Source organism: Dipodomys spectabilis, unplaced genomic scaffold, assembly GCF_019054845.1.
Source record: "Dipodomys spectabilis isolate Male_0828 unplaced genomic scaffold, ASM1905484v1 ptg000145l, whole genome shotgun sequence".
In the NCBI taxonomy this organism is placed as follows: Eukaryota; Metazoa; Chordata; class Mammalia; order Rodentia; family Heteromyidae; genus Dipodomys; species Dipodomys spectabilis.
This window is the reverse complement of record NW_024870822.1, coordinates 23,729,121-23,745,000: the sequence shown is the minus strand read 5'-3', so window position 1 is coordinate 23,745,000 and position 15,880 is coordinate 23,729,121. Positions and strand designations below refer to the sequence as shown.

Here is a 15,880-nt window from a genome sequence, read left to right as displayed (position 1 = left end):
TGACTGAATTACAGTTCTTGTGCTTACTTGGAAATGGTCAAATTGACTGACGTAAGTGGAAAAAGAAACCAAAAAAAGTTTCTTTTTTTGGCAGTCTAGACCATTCAGCCTTTCTCCTAGCCCTTTCTTTCTTTTTTTTCTTTTTTGGATGGGTGGGTGGAGGAGGGTCAGTTGTATGGTTTGAACTCAGGGCCTAGGTACTATCCCTGAGCTTTTTTGCTCAAGGCTAGTATTCTACCACTTTGAGCCATAGCACCACTTCTGTTTTTTAGGTAGTTAATTGGAGATAAGAATCTCACAGACTTTCCTGCCTAGGCTGATTTTGAACTGCGATCCTAAGATCTCAGCATCTTGAGTAGCTAGGATTACAGATATGAACCACCAGTGCCCAGCTTCTCCTAGCCCCTTTAACATTATTTTTCAGATAAGATCTTCTGTTATTGTCTGGGGTAGGCTATGGACCTTGATCCTCCTACCTGTGCCTCCTAGGTAGCTAGAATAATGGCCTAAGAATATTTTTTGAAAGGATGCAGAGCCCCTTGTTGCCCCAAGATTTGGGTCAGAATCTACGTTCTAGGAAACCCCCCTAGCAACAATTAATATACTTACAGATTTTGGTATAATTTGGCATGTAAGTATATAAGAACACATATCACAAAACATTTAAAAATAAAAATGTAAATATTTAATAAATATGAATTTAAATGTTAAGAAAAGAAAAGGATGCTGTGGATAGTTCACAGAATTACCATACCATGATGGCTGAGAAATTAGGTGTGGAAGCCACAGCCTATCTGTACTGATCACTCCAGTGAGGAGCCATAGGAAAATGCTGTATTGCACTTAAGTTGTAGAACACGTCTGGCCTTGGACACTGGGTGCTGTCCAGGAACTCAGATTATCCCATATTTGTTTTTTTTGCTATCAAGGAACCATTTATTTATTTATTCATTTATTTATTTATTGTTGGTTGTGGTTGTGGTGCTTGAACTCAGGGCCTGGGCACTGTCCCTCACTGTCACTGAAGGCTAGTACTCTATCACTTCGAGCCACAGCACTACTTCCAGTTTTCTGGTAATTAATTGGCGATAAAGTTTCATGGACTTTCCTGCTCTGCTCGCTTTGAACCATAATCCTCAGATATCAGCCTCTTGAGTAGCTAGGATTACAGGCATGAGTTACTGGAGCCCAACTCCATTATTTATTTTCAAGTCAAAGTCAGGCCATCATCTAACAGACAGACATGTTTTTGTTTGAAACCTAGTATCTGGAATCAGGCTGACTGATTTGAAACCCAGCTTTACCACTTGCTCGTTACCTAACAAATTACTCAGTCTCTCTGATTTTGTTTCCCCACTGTAAAATGGGAATAAATAATTTCTTTCTTTTTTTCTTTTTTTTTTTGGGTCTGGTCGTGAGGCCTGAACTCTGGGCCTAGGCGCTGTCCCTCAGCTCTTCAGCTCAAAGCTAGCGCTCTAACCACTTGAGCCACAGTACCACTTCCGGCTTTTTTCTTTTTGCTTATGTGGTGCTGAGGAATTGAACCCAGGGCCTCATGCATACAAGGCAAGCGCTCTACCACTGAGCCACCTTCCCAGCCCGGGAATAAATATTTTCTATAGTATATTCTCAAGAGGACTTATATAGTGCATGGAACCATGATTAGTATCCACTTAAATGGGTATGTGTGTGTTAGTGAGTGAATAAATAAATGAGAAGATGTTTGAAAAAATTTAAGTACAAGATACCTGGTGATATGTGTGGCACATTTGGCATTTTATTTATTAATTTATTTTTGTCAGTTGTGGGGCTTGAACTCTGGGCCTGGGAGCTGTCCCTGAACATTTCAGCTAAGTTCTGGTGACTCATGTCTGTAATCCTAACCACCTTGGTGGCTGAGATCTAAAGATTGCAGTTGGAAGCCACACCAAGCAGAAAAGTCTGTGAGACTCTTATCTCCAATTAACCACCAAAATAAGCCAGAAGTGGAGCTGTGGCTCAAGTGGTACAGTACTAGTCTTTAGCAAACAGGAACAGTGCCTAGGCTCTGATTAAGCCCCAGGACCAGCACAAAAAGAAAGAAAGAAAAAAATCCAGGTGCCAGTAATTCATATCTACCACCCAAAAAAGAATTAGGGTTAATTTTATATATTATGCCCCATTGGCCAGGAGTCACTAGTGCAGATTACTGTGGAATTACTTTATCTAGTCACTGAACCAGACTCTTGAGGTTTACCACATGGTGATTACTAAGTTCTTAGCATTTTACCTGTTCTTTTTTTTTACCAAACACTGAAAAACCAATTGTATTGTGGAAAACATGTCTTAATAGGTTTTGCTTCCTTTCTGAATAACATATAGCAGTTTAAGAACTGCATTATTTTTAATGTATATATTTTAATAAAATATGTGAAACCCATACATTAAAATCTCAAACATACAATGCTTTAACTTGTCACGAGTATATGAATTTTTTATTGTTATCATAAGGATGAACTACAGAGGGATTACAATGACATGAGTCAGGTAATAAGTACATTTCCTTTTGTGTAGTGTCTTCTGTTCCCTCACTCTCTACCAGTGAGTATACAAGTTTAACTTTTAATTTTGTCAACAGATTTTTTTTTTTTGGCGGTTGTGGGACTTGAACTCTGGGCCTGGGCGCTTGTCCCTCAGCTCTTCAGCTCAAGTCTACCACTTGAGCTACAGCGCCACTTCCTTGTCAACAGATTTTAAGCCTCATAAGTTCAAAGCATTTTTTATATATTGCCAGTAGTCCACCTACAACTTTTTTTCTCCATCTTCAGTTACTTCTATAGAACAGTGACAGTCAAATGAAAAATACAAGAGGTACACAGAAGTTTGCACTTGATTTCATTTTCCATTGCTGAAAAAGAAGTATGAAGAAGGTTAAATGTCTAAATCTCTTAACATAGTAAACTCAAGGTATTTCTGTCACAGATAACAATAGTGTATACCCATTTTAGTTGGTTCCACCGTTTTTTTCTGATGCTATTTCTGTAAATGTGTGTCTGCGTAGTTTCTACATAGTATTCATTTCCCATTGAATGAAACAGGATGTATTTGCTGTGGATTTTCTTTTGACACAATGAAAATCAAAATCATTTTATGAGCCCTAAATGAAATAAAACATGAATTGTTGCTAAATGAATAAATGCCCCTTTTAATGATGACAAAAAAAGAGCTTTTTACAATACAAATTTTTAACTGAAGGCCTGGAAAAATCACATGCAGCTTGAAGGTTTAGTCTTAGTTATTTTTGGTGAAACTTGTTTAGAAGGAGGAAGTAAGCTGCTTCCTGAAATTGAATGCGCTTTCAGAATTGATATGGGCCATTGGGCCACTAGGGAGTAATGGGGCATCAGGAGACGAGGATAGCAGCCTGTGATCATGGTATGTCATGTAGTATAACTGGATACTAGAGAATGGGAATGTCTCTCCATGGCCCAGTATAATGAATCTAAAGGACCTTACATTGTTTGTTTGTGGAGATTGTGTTGAAAAATCACCTGGAATCAACCTAAATTAGTTGTTTAGCACTCACTGAAAGTACCGAGAAGATTGGTTCTGGGAGCTGATGATAGGGTTTGGGGGTTACCTTTTAGGAACATTCGAGTGAACCTGAAAGGCTGCTTTGAAAGCTGAGTTGGTTACTGATAGACCTCTGATTGTAAACATGGCATATGATCTGATATTGAAGAAGAAACTGGAGCTGGAATAAGAGGGTATAACCTTATTTGCAGTGGAGGTGACTTGTATGGGTGTTCATCAGCTGTACCATCTTGGCACCTCACTTGTAGTCCTTCATCCTGTATAGACATGGGCCACACATGCATGCTTCCTTTGACCTTACGAAGACTTCTGTGGGCATATAGTCCACAATCTGCCAGCCTGGGCCCTTCTATTTGTGGCCCTGAGTGAGCTTAAACTTCTGTATATATTAATGCCACTAAGTTACTTTATTTTGAACAATTATTTATCTTTTGGGGGGGATGTGGAGGTACCTGGTGCTAGGCCTTGAACTCAAGGGCTTGCCCTCTTGCTTAGCTTTTTTTGCTCAAGGCTGACACCACCTGAGTCATACCTCCATTTTCATCTTTTTGTGGTTAATTAGAGATTAGAGTCTCAGAGATTTTTCTGTCTAGACTGGCTTTAAACTTCAATCCTTGAAGCCGGGCGCTGGTGGCTCACGACTGTAATTCTAGATATTCAGGAGGCTGAGATCTGAGGATCGTGGTTCAAAGCCAGCCCGGGCAAGAAAGTCCATGAAACTCTTTTATCTCCAATAAGCCACCAGAAAACCGGAAGTGGCACTGTAGCTCAAGTGCTAGAGCACTTATCTTGAGCTGAAGAGCTGAGGGACAGTGCCCAGGCCCAGAGTTCAAGCCCCACGATCAACAAACAAACAAACAAACAAAAACCAAACAAAACAACTTCAATCCTTGAGTAACTAGGTTGATAGATGTGAGCCACTGGCTCTTGATTGAACTGTTAATGTTAAGATGTATAAAAAACGGCTTTTTTTTTTTGAGGTTTGTACTGGGAGAGACTCCTTTTTTTAAAAAAAATTGTTTTTTATTGTAAAAATACTGTACAGAGGGGTTACAGTTGCATGAGCAAAGTCATGAGTACATTTCCTATTGAGATTCCATCTTGATAGGCAAATGCTATCACTGAAATCCCAGTCCTTTTGCTTTTACTTTTTTTTTTCAGATTAATACTCTGTTTTAGTGAAATATTTATCTAAAAGAGTATTCAGATCACAATAACATTGCTATATGTTTGTAATTTGTTTTAATTCTACATATAATTATACTAGTAGAGGTTTTTCATTGGATTCCTTTCCTTAGTCTAGGCTAATACAGATGTATTCATATCCCTCTTCCTGAAAATAGGAGTTTCCTAACAAAACTGTTTTTCTGGAGGTATAAGAATATATCCTGAGGGCTGGGAATATGGCTTAGTGGGAGAGTGCTTGCCTACCATGTATGAAGCCCTGGGTTTGATTCCTCCCTACTATATAATCAGAAAAGGTTGGATGTGGTGCTGTGGCACAAGTAGAGTGCTAGCCTTGAGCAAAAAGGACCTCAGGGACAGTGCCTTGGCCCTGAGTTCAAGCCCCAGGAATGGCAAAAAAAAAAAAGTAAAAAAAATACCGTGAATTGATCATATCAATATTAATAATGTAAGTGTAAGTGCATACCTATGTTTTTTAAATGAGAAATAATTTAAACATTTTTTAAAATACAGATTGAATACCTGCTTAAGAAACTTACAGAAGCTATGGGAGGAGGTTGGCAGCAAGAACAATTTGAGCATTATAAAGTCAACTTTGATGACAGTAAAGATGGCCTTTCTGTGTGGGAACTTATTGAGCTTATTGGAAATGGACAGTTCAGCAAAGGCATGGATCGTCAGACAGTAACTATGGCCATTAATGAAGTCTTCAGTGAGCTTATATTAGATGTGTTGAAACAGGTAAGAGTCCTGTAATGCTATATTTTTCTTCATCTTTAGAATTTGACATGTTTGAAGTGAAATAACATTTCTTTTTCTATAATGATGGTATAAGTCACTTGTACTCCTTAGCTGATTTTAGAACAAAAGTAAAGTTTGTTATTTCCCAGTCTTGTATTTGACTTTCATCCTCTCCCTTTGCATACTAGGTAAGTGCTCTACCATTGTGCCATGTCTCCCCCAGCCCTGGGCTTTTTTTTTAAAGAATAATGGATACAGTTTTGGAGTATAATTAAAAGAATTAAGAAGTAACTGATTTAGGGGCTGAGAAGGTGGCTCAGTGGTAGAGCGCTTGCCTTGCATGCCTGAGGCCCTGGGTTCGATTCCTCAGCACCACATAAGCAAAAAGAAAAAAGCCGGAAGTGGCGCTATGGCTCAAGTGGTAGAGCGCTAGCCTTGAGCTGAAGAGCTGAGGGACAGTGCCCAGGCCCAGAGTTCAGGCCCCATGACCGGACCCAAAAAAAAAAACAAAATAAAAAAAAAAAGAAGTAACTGATTTAAAAGAACTATTTAAATTGGGTGCCTGTAATCCCAGGTACTCAGGAGGCTGAGGTTTGAAGCCAGCAAAGGCAAAAAAGTCCATGAGACTGTTATCTCCATTTAACTGCTGGAAGTATAGCTGTAGCGTAATCTGAGGGACATTGCCTAAGCCTATGTTCAAGCCCTAGGACTAGTATTGTTTAAACAAAGTATTGTTTAAAAACTGGAACTGGAGATCTGGCCCAAGTAATAGAGCATCAGCAGTGAGTAAAGAAGCTGAGTGTGAGGCAAGGCTCTGAGTTTAAGCCCTAGTACTGGCAAAGGAAAAAAAAGAACAGTTTAAATACTATTTTTCTTGTTTTTAATAAAATGCTCTCATGTCATGGATACATTCATACTGTTGGCCTGGAAAGATACCCCTTCTGTTGTTCGTGAAAACGACAGGTGCTTAGGACCTACTGTCTTCTAATCTCTTTGGTGCAGCATGATGTATGTTTGCAGATCTCTAGAAGAATGCTTGCCAAATTTACTTCTTTCTTCTTCTTTCTTCTTTCTTCCTCTCTCCCTCCCACCTCTCTCTTCCCTCTTCATCCTTCTCAGTTTAAACTCTACCACTTGACAACCCCCAGACCGTCTTTTCTCTCCTTGCCCTCGCCCTCTTTCCTTGCCCATACTGGATTTGAACTCAAAGCCTGGAAGTTGTCCTTGACCTTTTTCACTCAAGACTAGTGCTTTACCATGTGAGCTACAGCTCTGTTTCTAGCTTTTTGGTAGTTAATTGGAGATAAGAGTCTCAGAGATGCTTCCTTCCCAGGCTGGCTTTGAACCACAATCCTCAGCTCTCAAGCTTCCTGAGTAACTAGGATTACAGGTGTGAGCCACTGGTTTCTGACCCTTATTTTCTTTTCTATCCTTTTTCTATATTTTTAGATTTCCTATATGATTTTGTATTTTGTTTTACAGGATTAGAAAAATGCCTGTACTTTAAGAAAAAGATATTTCCATATAGTGAGTTGCATGTCTCATTAGACTGTTATCTTTGTGATTTCAGCACTAACATAGTATCTGACATATATATGTATATATATACATATATATAAATATATGTATATATTTCTCTCTATATATATGAAGCTTAATTCTTGTTAATAGAATTTGTTTGTATTTTAGTGGTTCTTTAAAATAGCCTACATTATTAAGAAGAATATCTTACATTAAATAATAGCTCTCATTTTGGATTTCCTTACTTTGCTCTTTTCTTTGTTCATTAGAAGATATGTTGACTTTGTTCTTTTTTCCCCAATAGATTCTATCAGTAAACATTAATTGAAGCTTAACTTGTATAGGCTTTTGATATTACAAAGAGTTATAAGACACCGTTTCTGTCTGATGATGACTTCTAGGATAGAGAACTATAAATGAATTGTTTTATAAGATAGCTTTAATTTCTTTGTTGCTTTGTATGTCCCTCCCCCATGCATAACCCCTGTTTTCACTGTATTTGATGTTGGTATAATTTGTGGAGGGGAAGGTGGACCCATTGCAACAATGAGATGTACAAGACATTATGTCGAAAAACAAACTTTACAACTTTGGCGCAGGTTGGGGGGACGGAGGGGAGAGTGATGGGAAGGGATGGTAATTGTAACCCCTCTGTACAGTATTTTCACAATTAAAAAAAAAAAGACAGTTTTAGGACTGGGAAGGTAGCTCAGTGGTAGAGTGCTTGCCTTGCATGCATGAGGCCCTGGGTTCAATTCCTCAGCATCATATAAGCAGACAAAGCTGGAAGTGGTGCAGTGGCTCAAGTGGGAGAGTGCTAGCCTTGAGGTGAAGAGCTGAGGGACAGTGCTTAGGCCCAGAGTTCAGGCCTCACAACCAACCGACAAAAAAAGAAAAAAAAAGAAAAAAGATAGCTTTATTTCAAACTCCAAGGATTAAGAACCCGAACACATTATATGATTAGGATTGGTATAATAATTGAATGGAATTTCAGCCAAATTAATATTGTTCACTCACTCATTTTTTTTTAAAAAAAGTTTTTATTTTGATATCAAACCTTAGACTTGAGCTCAGAGCCTAGATATTGTTCCTGAACTTTTTTGCTCAAGGCTGGCACTGTATCACTTGAGCCACAGTTTCACTTCTGGCTTTTTTGGTGGTAAAATGGAGATAAAAGTCTCGCAGACTTTCCTGCTTGGGCTGATTTTGAATTGCATTCCTTAGAGCTATGAGTAACTATGAGTAGAGGTGTGAACCAAAAGTTCTACCTCATTCATTTATGAGACCAGTCTTGCTATATAGCTGAGACTGTCCTTGAACCACATCTAGATCCTCCTGCCTCAGTCTCAATTGCCCTAGTGCTGGGATTATAGAAGTGCATCACCATGCCTATGTTCCATTTATTGTTTTGAATTGAATCAAAGATATTTCATCTTGCCAGTAAATATTTCAGTAAATAGCTCAAAAGATGAAGAATTTAAGAAAATTCTGTTATTAAAATCAATGTCTTGCTATCTGTATGTCATTCTCTCTCTGTCTCCCTTAAATTCAGGGCCTTGTGCTTACTAGACAAGTTCTCCACCACTTGAGGGTACTGCATCCAGCCCCCCTTTTTATATATCACTTTGGGTAGAGTTATCTTTGAAATGTCTGAGATTATATACAAACTCTTATCTCTATATGCTTATGTGATTTGGGGTATAATGCCCTGACTTTCATAGATTCTTGAAGGGTCATATACCAGATAATGAAGAACATAAGACTATAAAGGAAGAAATAAATCTCAGTTTTTATAAATGAGAGCATAAGCAAATGATTTAATCTTTTCTAGGGTTACATGATGAAAAAAGGCCATCGACGGAAAAACTGGACAGAACGTTGGTTTGTACTGAAACCCAACATAATTTCTTACTATGTGAGTGAGGATCTGAAGGATAAGAAAGGAGATGTTTTGCTGGATGAAAACTGCTGCGTAGAGGTTAGTCTGTTATTCCTTCTTTGCATCTTTACTCGGTGCTGCCCCCTGCTGCTGCGGGGCTTTCTCATCTCTCCCCATTCTAGAGCTTGCCTTCAAATAAATCCTAAATTTACATTTCCAAAATAAGGCAGGCATGCCCTTGCTTCTGAACCAAAAATTAAAAATAACTGACGAGTTCAATTTGCTATATTATACTTGTCAACAAAGTATCTTAATTCACTGTATATTTGTGGGGTCATTTATGGAACAAAGTAGAGCAATAAAAATAAAATTTAAAAAATGTCAGTAAGATAGTACAAATCATGGACATACCAAAAGATCTGGAGATTTTGTGTGTGTGTGTGTGTGTGTGTGTGTGTGTGTGTGTGTGTGTGTGTGCGTGTGCGTGTGCACGTGCATGCCTGCTTGCATGCATATGTGCGCTGGTTCTGGAGCTTGAACTCAGAGAATAGGCATTATCCCTGAGTTTTTAATTTTGCTCTCTTCCACTTGAGCCTCAGCTCCACTTCTAGCTTTTACAGTGTTTAATTGGAGATGAGTCTCATGAAATATTCTTCCTGGACTGGCTTCGAACCATGGCTCTCAGATCTCAGTCTCCTTAGTAGCTAGGATTACAGGTATGAGCCACTGGGCCCAGCTTATTTTGTTTTGAGTCACTATGTTGCAGGCTGGTCTTGAGCTTGCAGTTTCCTCCTTCATCCACCTGTATACTAGGATTATAGGCACGTTGATCCACCATGCCTGGCATAAATTCTGGGGAATTTTGAGTACATTAAATAAAAAAGATTTGGCATCATATTTGAATGGTTTCAGTAACTTAGTATTTTATAAAGAAGTGAAGCCCTTAAGAACATAATTTTTTTTTTTTTTTTTTTTGGGTCCGGTCGTGGGGCCTGAACTCTGGGCCTAGGCGCTGTCCCTCAGCTCTTCAGCTCAAGACTAGTGCTCTACCACTTGAGCCACAGCGCCATTTCTGGCTTTTTTCATTTTGCTTATGTGGTGCTGAGGAATCAAACCCAGGGCCTCAGGCATGCAAGGCTCTACCACTGAGCCATCTTCGCAGCACCAAGAACATAAATTTTTGAGCTTTTGCAAAAGATTTTTTTTTGGGGGGGGTCTGGTCATGGGGCCTGAACTCTGGGCCTGGGCGCTGTCCCTCAACTCTTCAGCTCAAGGCTAGTGCTCTACCACTGAGCCACCTTCCCAGCCCCTGCAAAAGATTTTTTTGTTTGTTTCTTGTGCTAGAGATAGAACTCAGGGCCTTGTGCATGCTAGGCTGCTGAGTTCTGTTCTCAGGCTGAGTTTTTCATTTGTGTGTTAGCTACCTCTATGTCTGTATTTGTGAAAGAACTCAGAGTCTTGTGCATGCTAGACTGCTGAGTTCTATTCTCAGGCTGAATTTTTGATTTGTGTGTTAACTACTTCTATATTTGTTAAATAATATTTGAAAGACTTGGGCTCTCACTCATAAACTATAGTGCATCTTGAAAAAGTGGCATAGGTATATTAATTCTTTGGAGTTTGTAATGCCTGTGAAGGAGTCTGCTTACGTTAAACAAAGACTCACAATTCACTTCTACCATGCCATTTGATTTGTAAGGATATAGGACAGGAACCATAGGGTTGGCAAAAACATATCACAAGGAGAAGCCACAGCAGGCAGAGGTAGAAATTGCCCTGGGTCAGAAGCTTTGTATGTCAACACCTCTTGTGATAAGGAATTTGTCTTTGGCGATTCCTGCAGTGGAAAAGCACAGGTTGGAGCTGCTGCACTCAGCAAAGTCCAAACCAAAGCATCCTGCATCCTGTCAGGTGTTGGTTGTTTTCCCAGAACAGATGTGGTATACCGATTAGGGGTTGTTCTGACCATAAGTTATATCACCTAGGCAAGAGTATTAGTAATAAACCAGTAATTTATATTATAGTATATTATAGCAATATACTATAGTATATTAGTATAGTATAGTATATATATAGTAATACATATAGTATATAATATATAGTATATATATTATAGTATATTATAGTAATAAACCAGTAATTTTATATTATAAACTAATTGCTGCTGAATCTCAGTCAGATGGGTGTAAATAAGAAATATTGAAGTTCAGTGCCAGGCCTGCTGACACATATCTGTAATCAAGTATGTGGAGAGGCTGAGGCAGAAGGATTAGAATTTCAGGGTCATCCTGGTCTACATAATGAGATCCTGTCTTAAAAGCACAAAAAGGAAAAAAAAAAAAATTAAAGAACTGTGCTTTTCTGTTTTAGCCTCTGCCTGACAAAGATGGAAAGAAATGCCTTTTTCTAATAAAATGTCTTGATAAGACCTTTGAAATTAGTGCTTCAGATAAGAAGAAGAAACAAGAGTGGATTCAAGGTAAGTTGGCTTTTATTATTTGTTGTGACAAAATGTGAGAGCTTTGACTTTGTATTTTTGACTCTCATGAAAGATGCTAAAGCATTTTTATCTTATTTGTTGTTTCTAAATGTGACATAGTATCTGGAAAAAAAAAAAGATTACATGATGTTATGGCCTAGATATAGCCCCTGAAATCCTAGATATTTAAGAGGTAGAGATTAGGAAGATCACAATTTGGGGCCAGCCTGGGCAAAAGTTTTAGAGACTCTAAACTCAATCAGTAAAAAGCTAGATGCAGAGGCGTGCTTTTGTCATCTGGCTTTGTGCTTCTGTCGTCTAGCTTTGTGGGAGGCATAAATAGGAGGATTGAAGTCTAGGCCTGCTCTAGGCAAAAAATGAGACCCTATCTCAAAAATATAGCAAAGCTGGTGGTTTATATCCGTAATCCTAGCTACTCAGGAAGCTGAGGTCAGAGGATGGCAGGATTTTTTTTTCTTCTTTTTCTTTTTGTTGTAAATCCTGGGCTTGAAACAAGGCCTAAGAACTGTCCCTGAGACTTTTTTGCTCAAAGCTAATGTTCTACCACTTGAACCACAGTGACATCCTCAGCTTTTTTGTGATTAATTAGAGATAAGAGTCTCACAAGCTTTTCTGCCCAGGCTGTTTTTAAATCCCAATCCTCAGATCTCAGCTTCTTGTGTAGTTAGGATTATAGCCATGAGCCACTGGAGTCCAATAGTATTGCAGTTTTGAAGCTAGCATGGGTAAAAGAGTCCACAAGACTTCATTTCCAATTAGCCAGCAAAAATGCCAGACTGAAGGTCTGGCTCAAGTGGTAGTACACCAGCTATGAGTAAGCAAGCCAGTAAGAGTTACAAAGCTCCGAGTTCAAGACGTATTATTGGTACAAAATAATATGAGATAATGCTAAAGGGTATGCTTATAGAATTTACATGTGTGGGGCTGAAAACATGGCTCAGTGGTAGAGTGACAGCCTAGCAAGTATGAGGTCCTGAATTCAAACCTCAGTACAGCATGCCCCAATAGACTCTTGACTTACTTTATGTAAGTATTAACTTACTTTATGTATGTATTAATGCATATTTTCACTAATTGGCAGCTATTATGACCTGTTACACTTTCAGAAAGGAAGTGTACAGGGAAGTCATTTTATAAGGTATAGATTAGGGGCAGATACATTACAGCAGGCTGTATGTAAGATAGTAGCAACTTTGGCTTTGCCCTTACTGTGTCTTATTTTTACTTAGCTTTTTGGGAAGAAGGGTATTGAAAGTGTTGTCAGAAGTTCTTAAAACGTTGGCTGGGAAGGTGGCTCAGTGGTAGAGCACTTGCCTTGCATGCCTGAAGCCCTGGGTTCGATTCCTCAGCACCACATAAGCAAAAATAAAAAAGCCGGAAGTGGCACTGTGGCTCAAGTGGTAGAGTGCTAGCCTTTAGCTGAAGAACTGAGGGACAGCGCCCAGGCCCAGAGTTCAGGCCCCACGACTGGACAAAAAAAAAAGAAGTTCTTAAAACGTGTGCAATCCACTGTACCCGAATCGGGTGTCTCTGTTAGCACAGATGTACAGTTAGCAGTTTGGACTTGGAGAAGATACTGATATTGCAGAGATTTGATGCTTGTTTAGGATCACACCGCTACTCAGTGGCAAAATCAGAATCCACACTGGGTTTCTGATAGCGTCCCACTGTGCATTTGTGTACAGACAGCTAAAGAATAAAATGTGTTTCCTATTCTTCCACATTTTGCAGCCATCCATTCTACTATCCATCTGCTGAAGCTGGGCAGCCCTCCACCACACAAAGAGGCCCGCCAGCGCCGGAAAGAACTTCGTAAGAAGCTGCTGGCTGAGCAGGAGGAGTTGGAACGGCAGATGAAGGAACTCCAGGCTGCCAACGAAAACAAGCAGCAGGAGCTAGAGACTGTGAGAAAGGTGGGTTTGGGCATGTGGGTGCAAGTGCACCCGCCATTTCACTGTAGAGCTGTCAGCTGCCTTGGGAGCTTTGGTTCTGCCTGCTAGTGCAGAACCTGCTAGTGAGGCTAGTACAACTTTAGGGGGAGGTTTGGTGACCTGTATTCTCAAGAATACTATCTAGGCCACTCTTAGGTACTCTGCTTTACCAGTCTTTTTTTTATTTTTATTTTTATTGTGAAAATACTGTACAGAGGGGTTACAATTACATGGGCAAGATAATGAGTACATTTCTTATCAAGCATTGTAGCCTCCTCCTTGGTTTCCCCTTCCCATCCCTTCCCATCCTTCCCCCGCCCCCCCCCCCCCCTACTTTCCCAGTCTTGAAAGTGAGTCAGTCTCAGGACAGCAAAAACATCTTATTGACTATGAGAACATATTTACAAAAATAGTGAGCACATTTGCATTTTGTCAGGAGAAAGATGAGAAATTTCATCTTCCTGAGAATGTCAATGCTGTTTTGGGGCATCTGGGACAAACATTGTTGTTTTATATCCTTCTTAGAGCTCTTTGTTTCTATTCTATTTAGAATTCATCGAATTCTTAGATGTGTGGAATAATGTCCATCATATTGGATATGATATACTTTCAGATACTTGTTTTTCAAATATCCCTCTCCCCATTTCCTCTCTTTTCCTTCTTCCATTATGTAGATGTTGGGGGCACATAACGATGTACCACATTTCTGAGGCTCTGTTTATTTTTTATTTTTTTTCTTTCTTTTGATTGCATAATTTCTGTTCATCTCTTCAGTGGAATCTTGCAGCTTAAATATATTATTGAGTCCTTTGAGTGAAATTTTCATTTCAGTTACTGAACTTCAGAATCTCCATATGATTTCTTTTATAATTTATCTTTCTTAATATTCTCTATATGATGAAATATCACTCTTCAATACTTTTAGCATGGCTTCCTTTTAGTTCTTTGAACTTATTTGTGACTGCTTTGAAGTTTTCTGTTAAATGTACCATTTGTGCTGCTTCAAAGGCAGTTTCTTTTGCCTGTTTTTTTCTGAAGAGAGAGAGAGAGTGTGTTATATGTCATGATTTTTTTTTTTTTAATTGAAAACTGGGTGGTTAAGGTAACATAACAACTCTAGGTACTAATTCTGACACCGTCCCCCAGGGCTGTTGTTTGCTCATTTATTTGTGTAGTGACATGGCTGGACTCTTTCCAAGACTTGGAAAGCCTCAGACTGTGCCCCTCAGAAGCACTGCTTTGGGTTTAGTTACCCTGGATGACCCTCATTTAGCAGAGCTGGTTAGATGTCTTTCTCTTCTCTTTTTGATTAAGCTGTCTACCTTTGTTGGTGCTCTTGACTGATTGCTTTTTCTTAGTATTCTGAAGCCTAAATTGTCCATGTTTAATCAAGGCCAGTCTGAGCCGAGTTTCTACCACATGGGGGCTCTGCTTTACTGTCTCTTGTCCTGGTTCTGTCACACTGGTGGCTGGTCTGGAGTTTGGTTTGTTACTCTTAAGAGCTATCAGCTGCCTCTTAGTTACTTGCCACCAAAACCTCCCTTGTTTTGTCTTTTTCTTTAACATTTTTTTATTATTATATCTTTAAGTAGTTATACAAAGAAGTTCCCATTCTACAAAACAGTGTATGAGTACAAGGTAGCTTGTGCTTTTTTACATTTTCAAATAAAATCACTTCTTTGAGTGGTAAGCAGCAGAGCCTGAGTAAAATGTCTGCTGTGTTCTGAAGCTATGTGCTTTTTGTTGTTGTTGTCGTTGGTTGTGTGTCTTGAACTCAGGGCCTGGGCTCCGGTCCTTGAGCCTCTTTGTGCTCAAGGCTAGCACTTTACCATTTGAGCCACAGAGCCACTTCTGGTTTTTGAGTGATTAATTGGAGATAAGAGTCTCACAGTGACTTTTTTGCCTGGGCAAAACCACAATCCTCAGATCTCAGCCTCCTGAGTAGCTAGGATTGGTTATAGGTGTGAGCCACCAGGGCCTGGTCTACTAAGTGTTTCTTTTGGAGGAATTTTCCTTTGTTTTGGGCCTGTCACTAGGTAGAAGAGGCAGTCTTCAGTCCTTACTGCTTTCTTCTCTGTGGTATAGTTTCTGCCCCACAAGTGAGTCTGAATGAGGGTGATCAGGCCTTGTCTTCTCAGCTGGCCCGCCCCGAGAGTGAGGGCAGGTGGAGGAGAGCCCCAGGCCTCTCACCCTCTTGCCTGGAATAGTTTCTGCAGAAGTTGCTGAGGAGGGTGAGAAATACTGGAGGCCCCCCTGGGGAGTTAGTGTAGCCCTGGCCTGTGGCTTTCATTTTCTGGGAATGGAGCTTCCTTCTCACTGTATAGGGAAACACAAGGAAGTATGTTACACCTTACATGCTGTAGACTGTCAGTGTTCTAAGATTTAGTAGATTTTCTTTGTTGTTGTTGTTGTATTTTGAGGGGTGCTGGAGATTGAATCTAAGACCTTTATATGCTAGGCACACTCTATCATTGAGCTACAACCCCAGCTCCTAGCAGGTTTTTGTAGATACATGCTTTATTTTGCTCTATGTCCTTATAATAATTTCCA

General features: G+C 39.5%; 1 protein-coding gene across 1 annotated transcript in view; it reads left to right on the top strand.

The window, feature by feature from the left end:
- Swap70 (switching B cell complex subunit SWAP70) overlaps window positions 1-15,880 on the top strand; it is a 75,405-nt gene that overhangs the window by 45,032 nt on the left and 14,493 nt on the right. Inside the window, exons 4-7 of the mRNA XM_042691371.1 lie at window positions 5,272-5,499; window positions 8,852-8,998; window positions 11,270-11,378; window positions 13,131-13,312. Of these exons, the coding sequence (XP_042547305.1) occupies window positions 5,272-5,499; window positions 8,852-8,998; window positions 11,270-11,378; window positions 13,131-13,312 (666 nt within the window). The remainder of the gene's footprint in view (window positions 1-5,271; window positions 5,500-8,851; window positions 8,999-11,269; window positions 11,379-13,130; window positions 13,313-15,880) is intronic.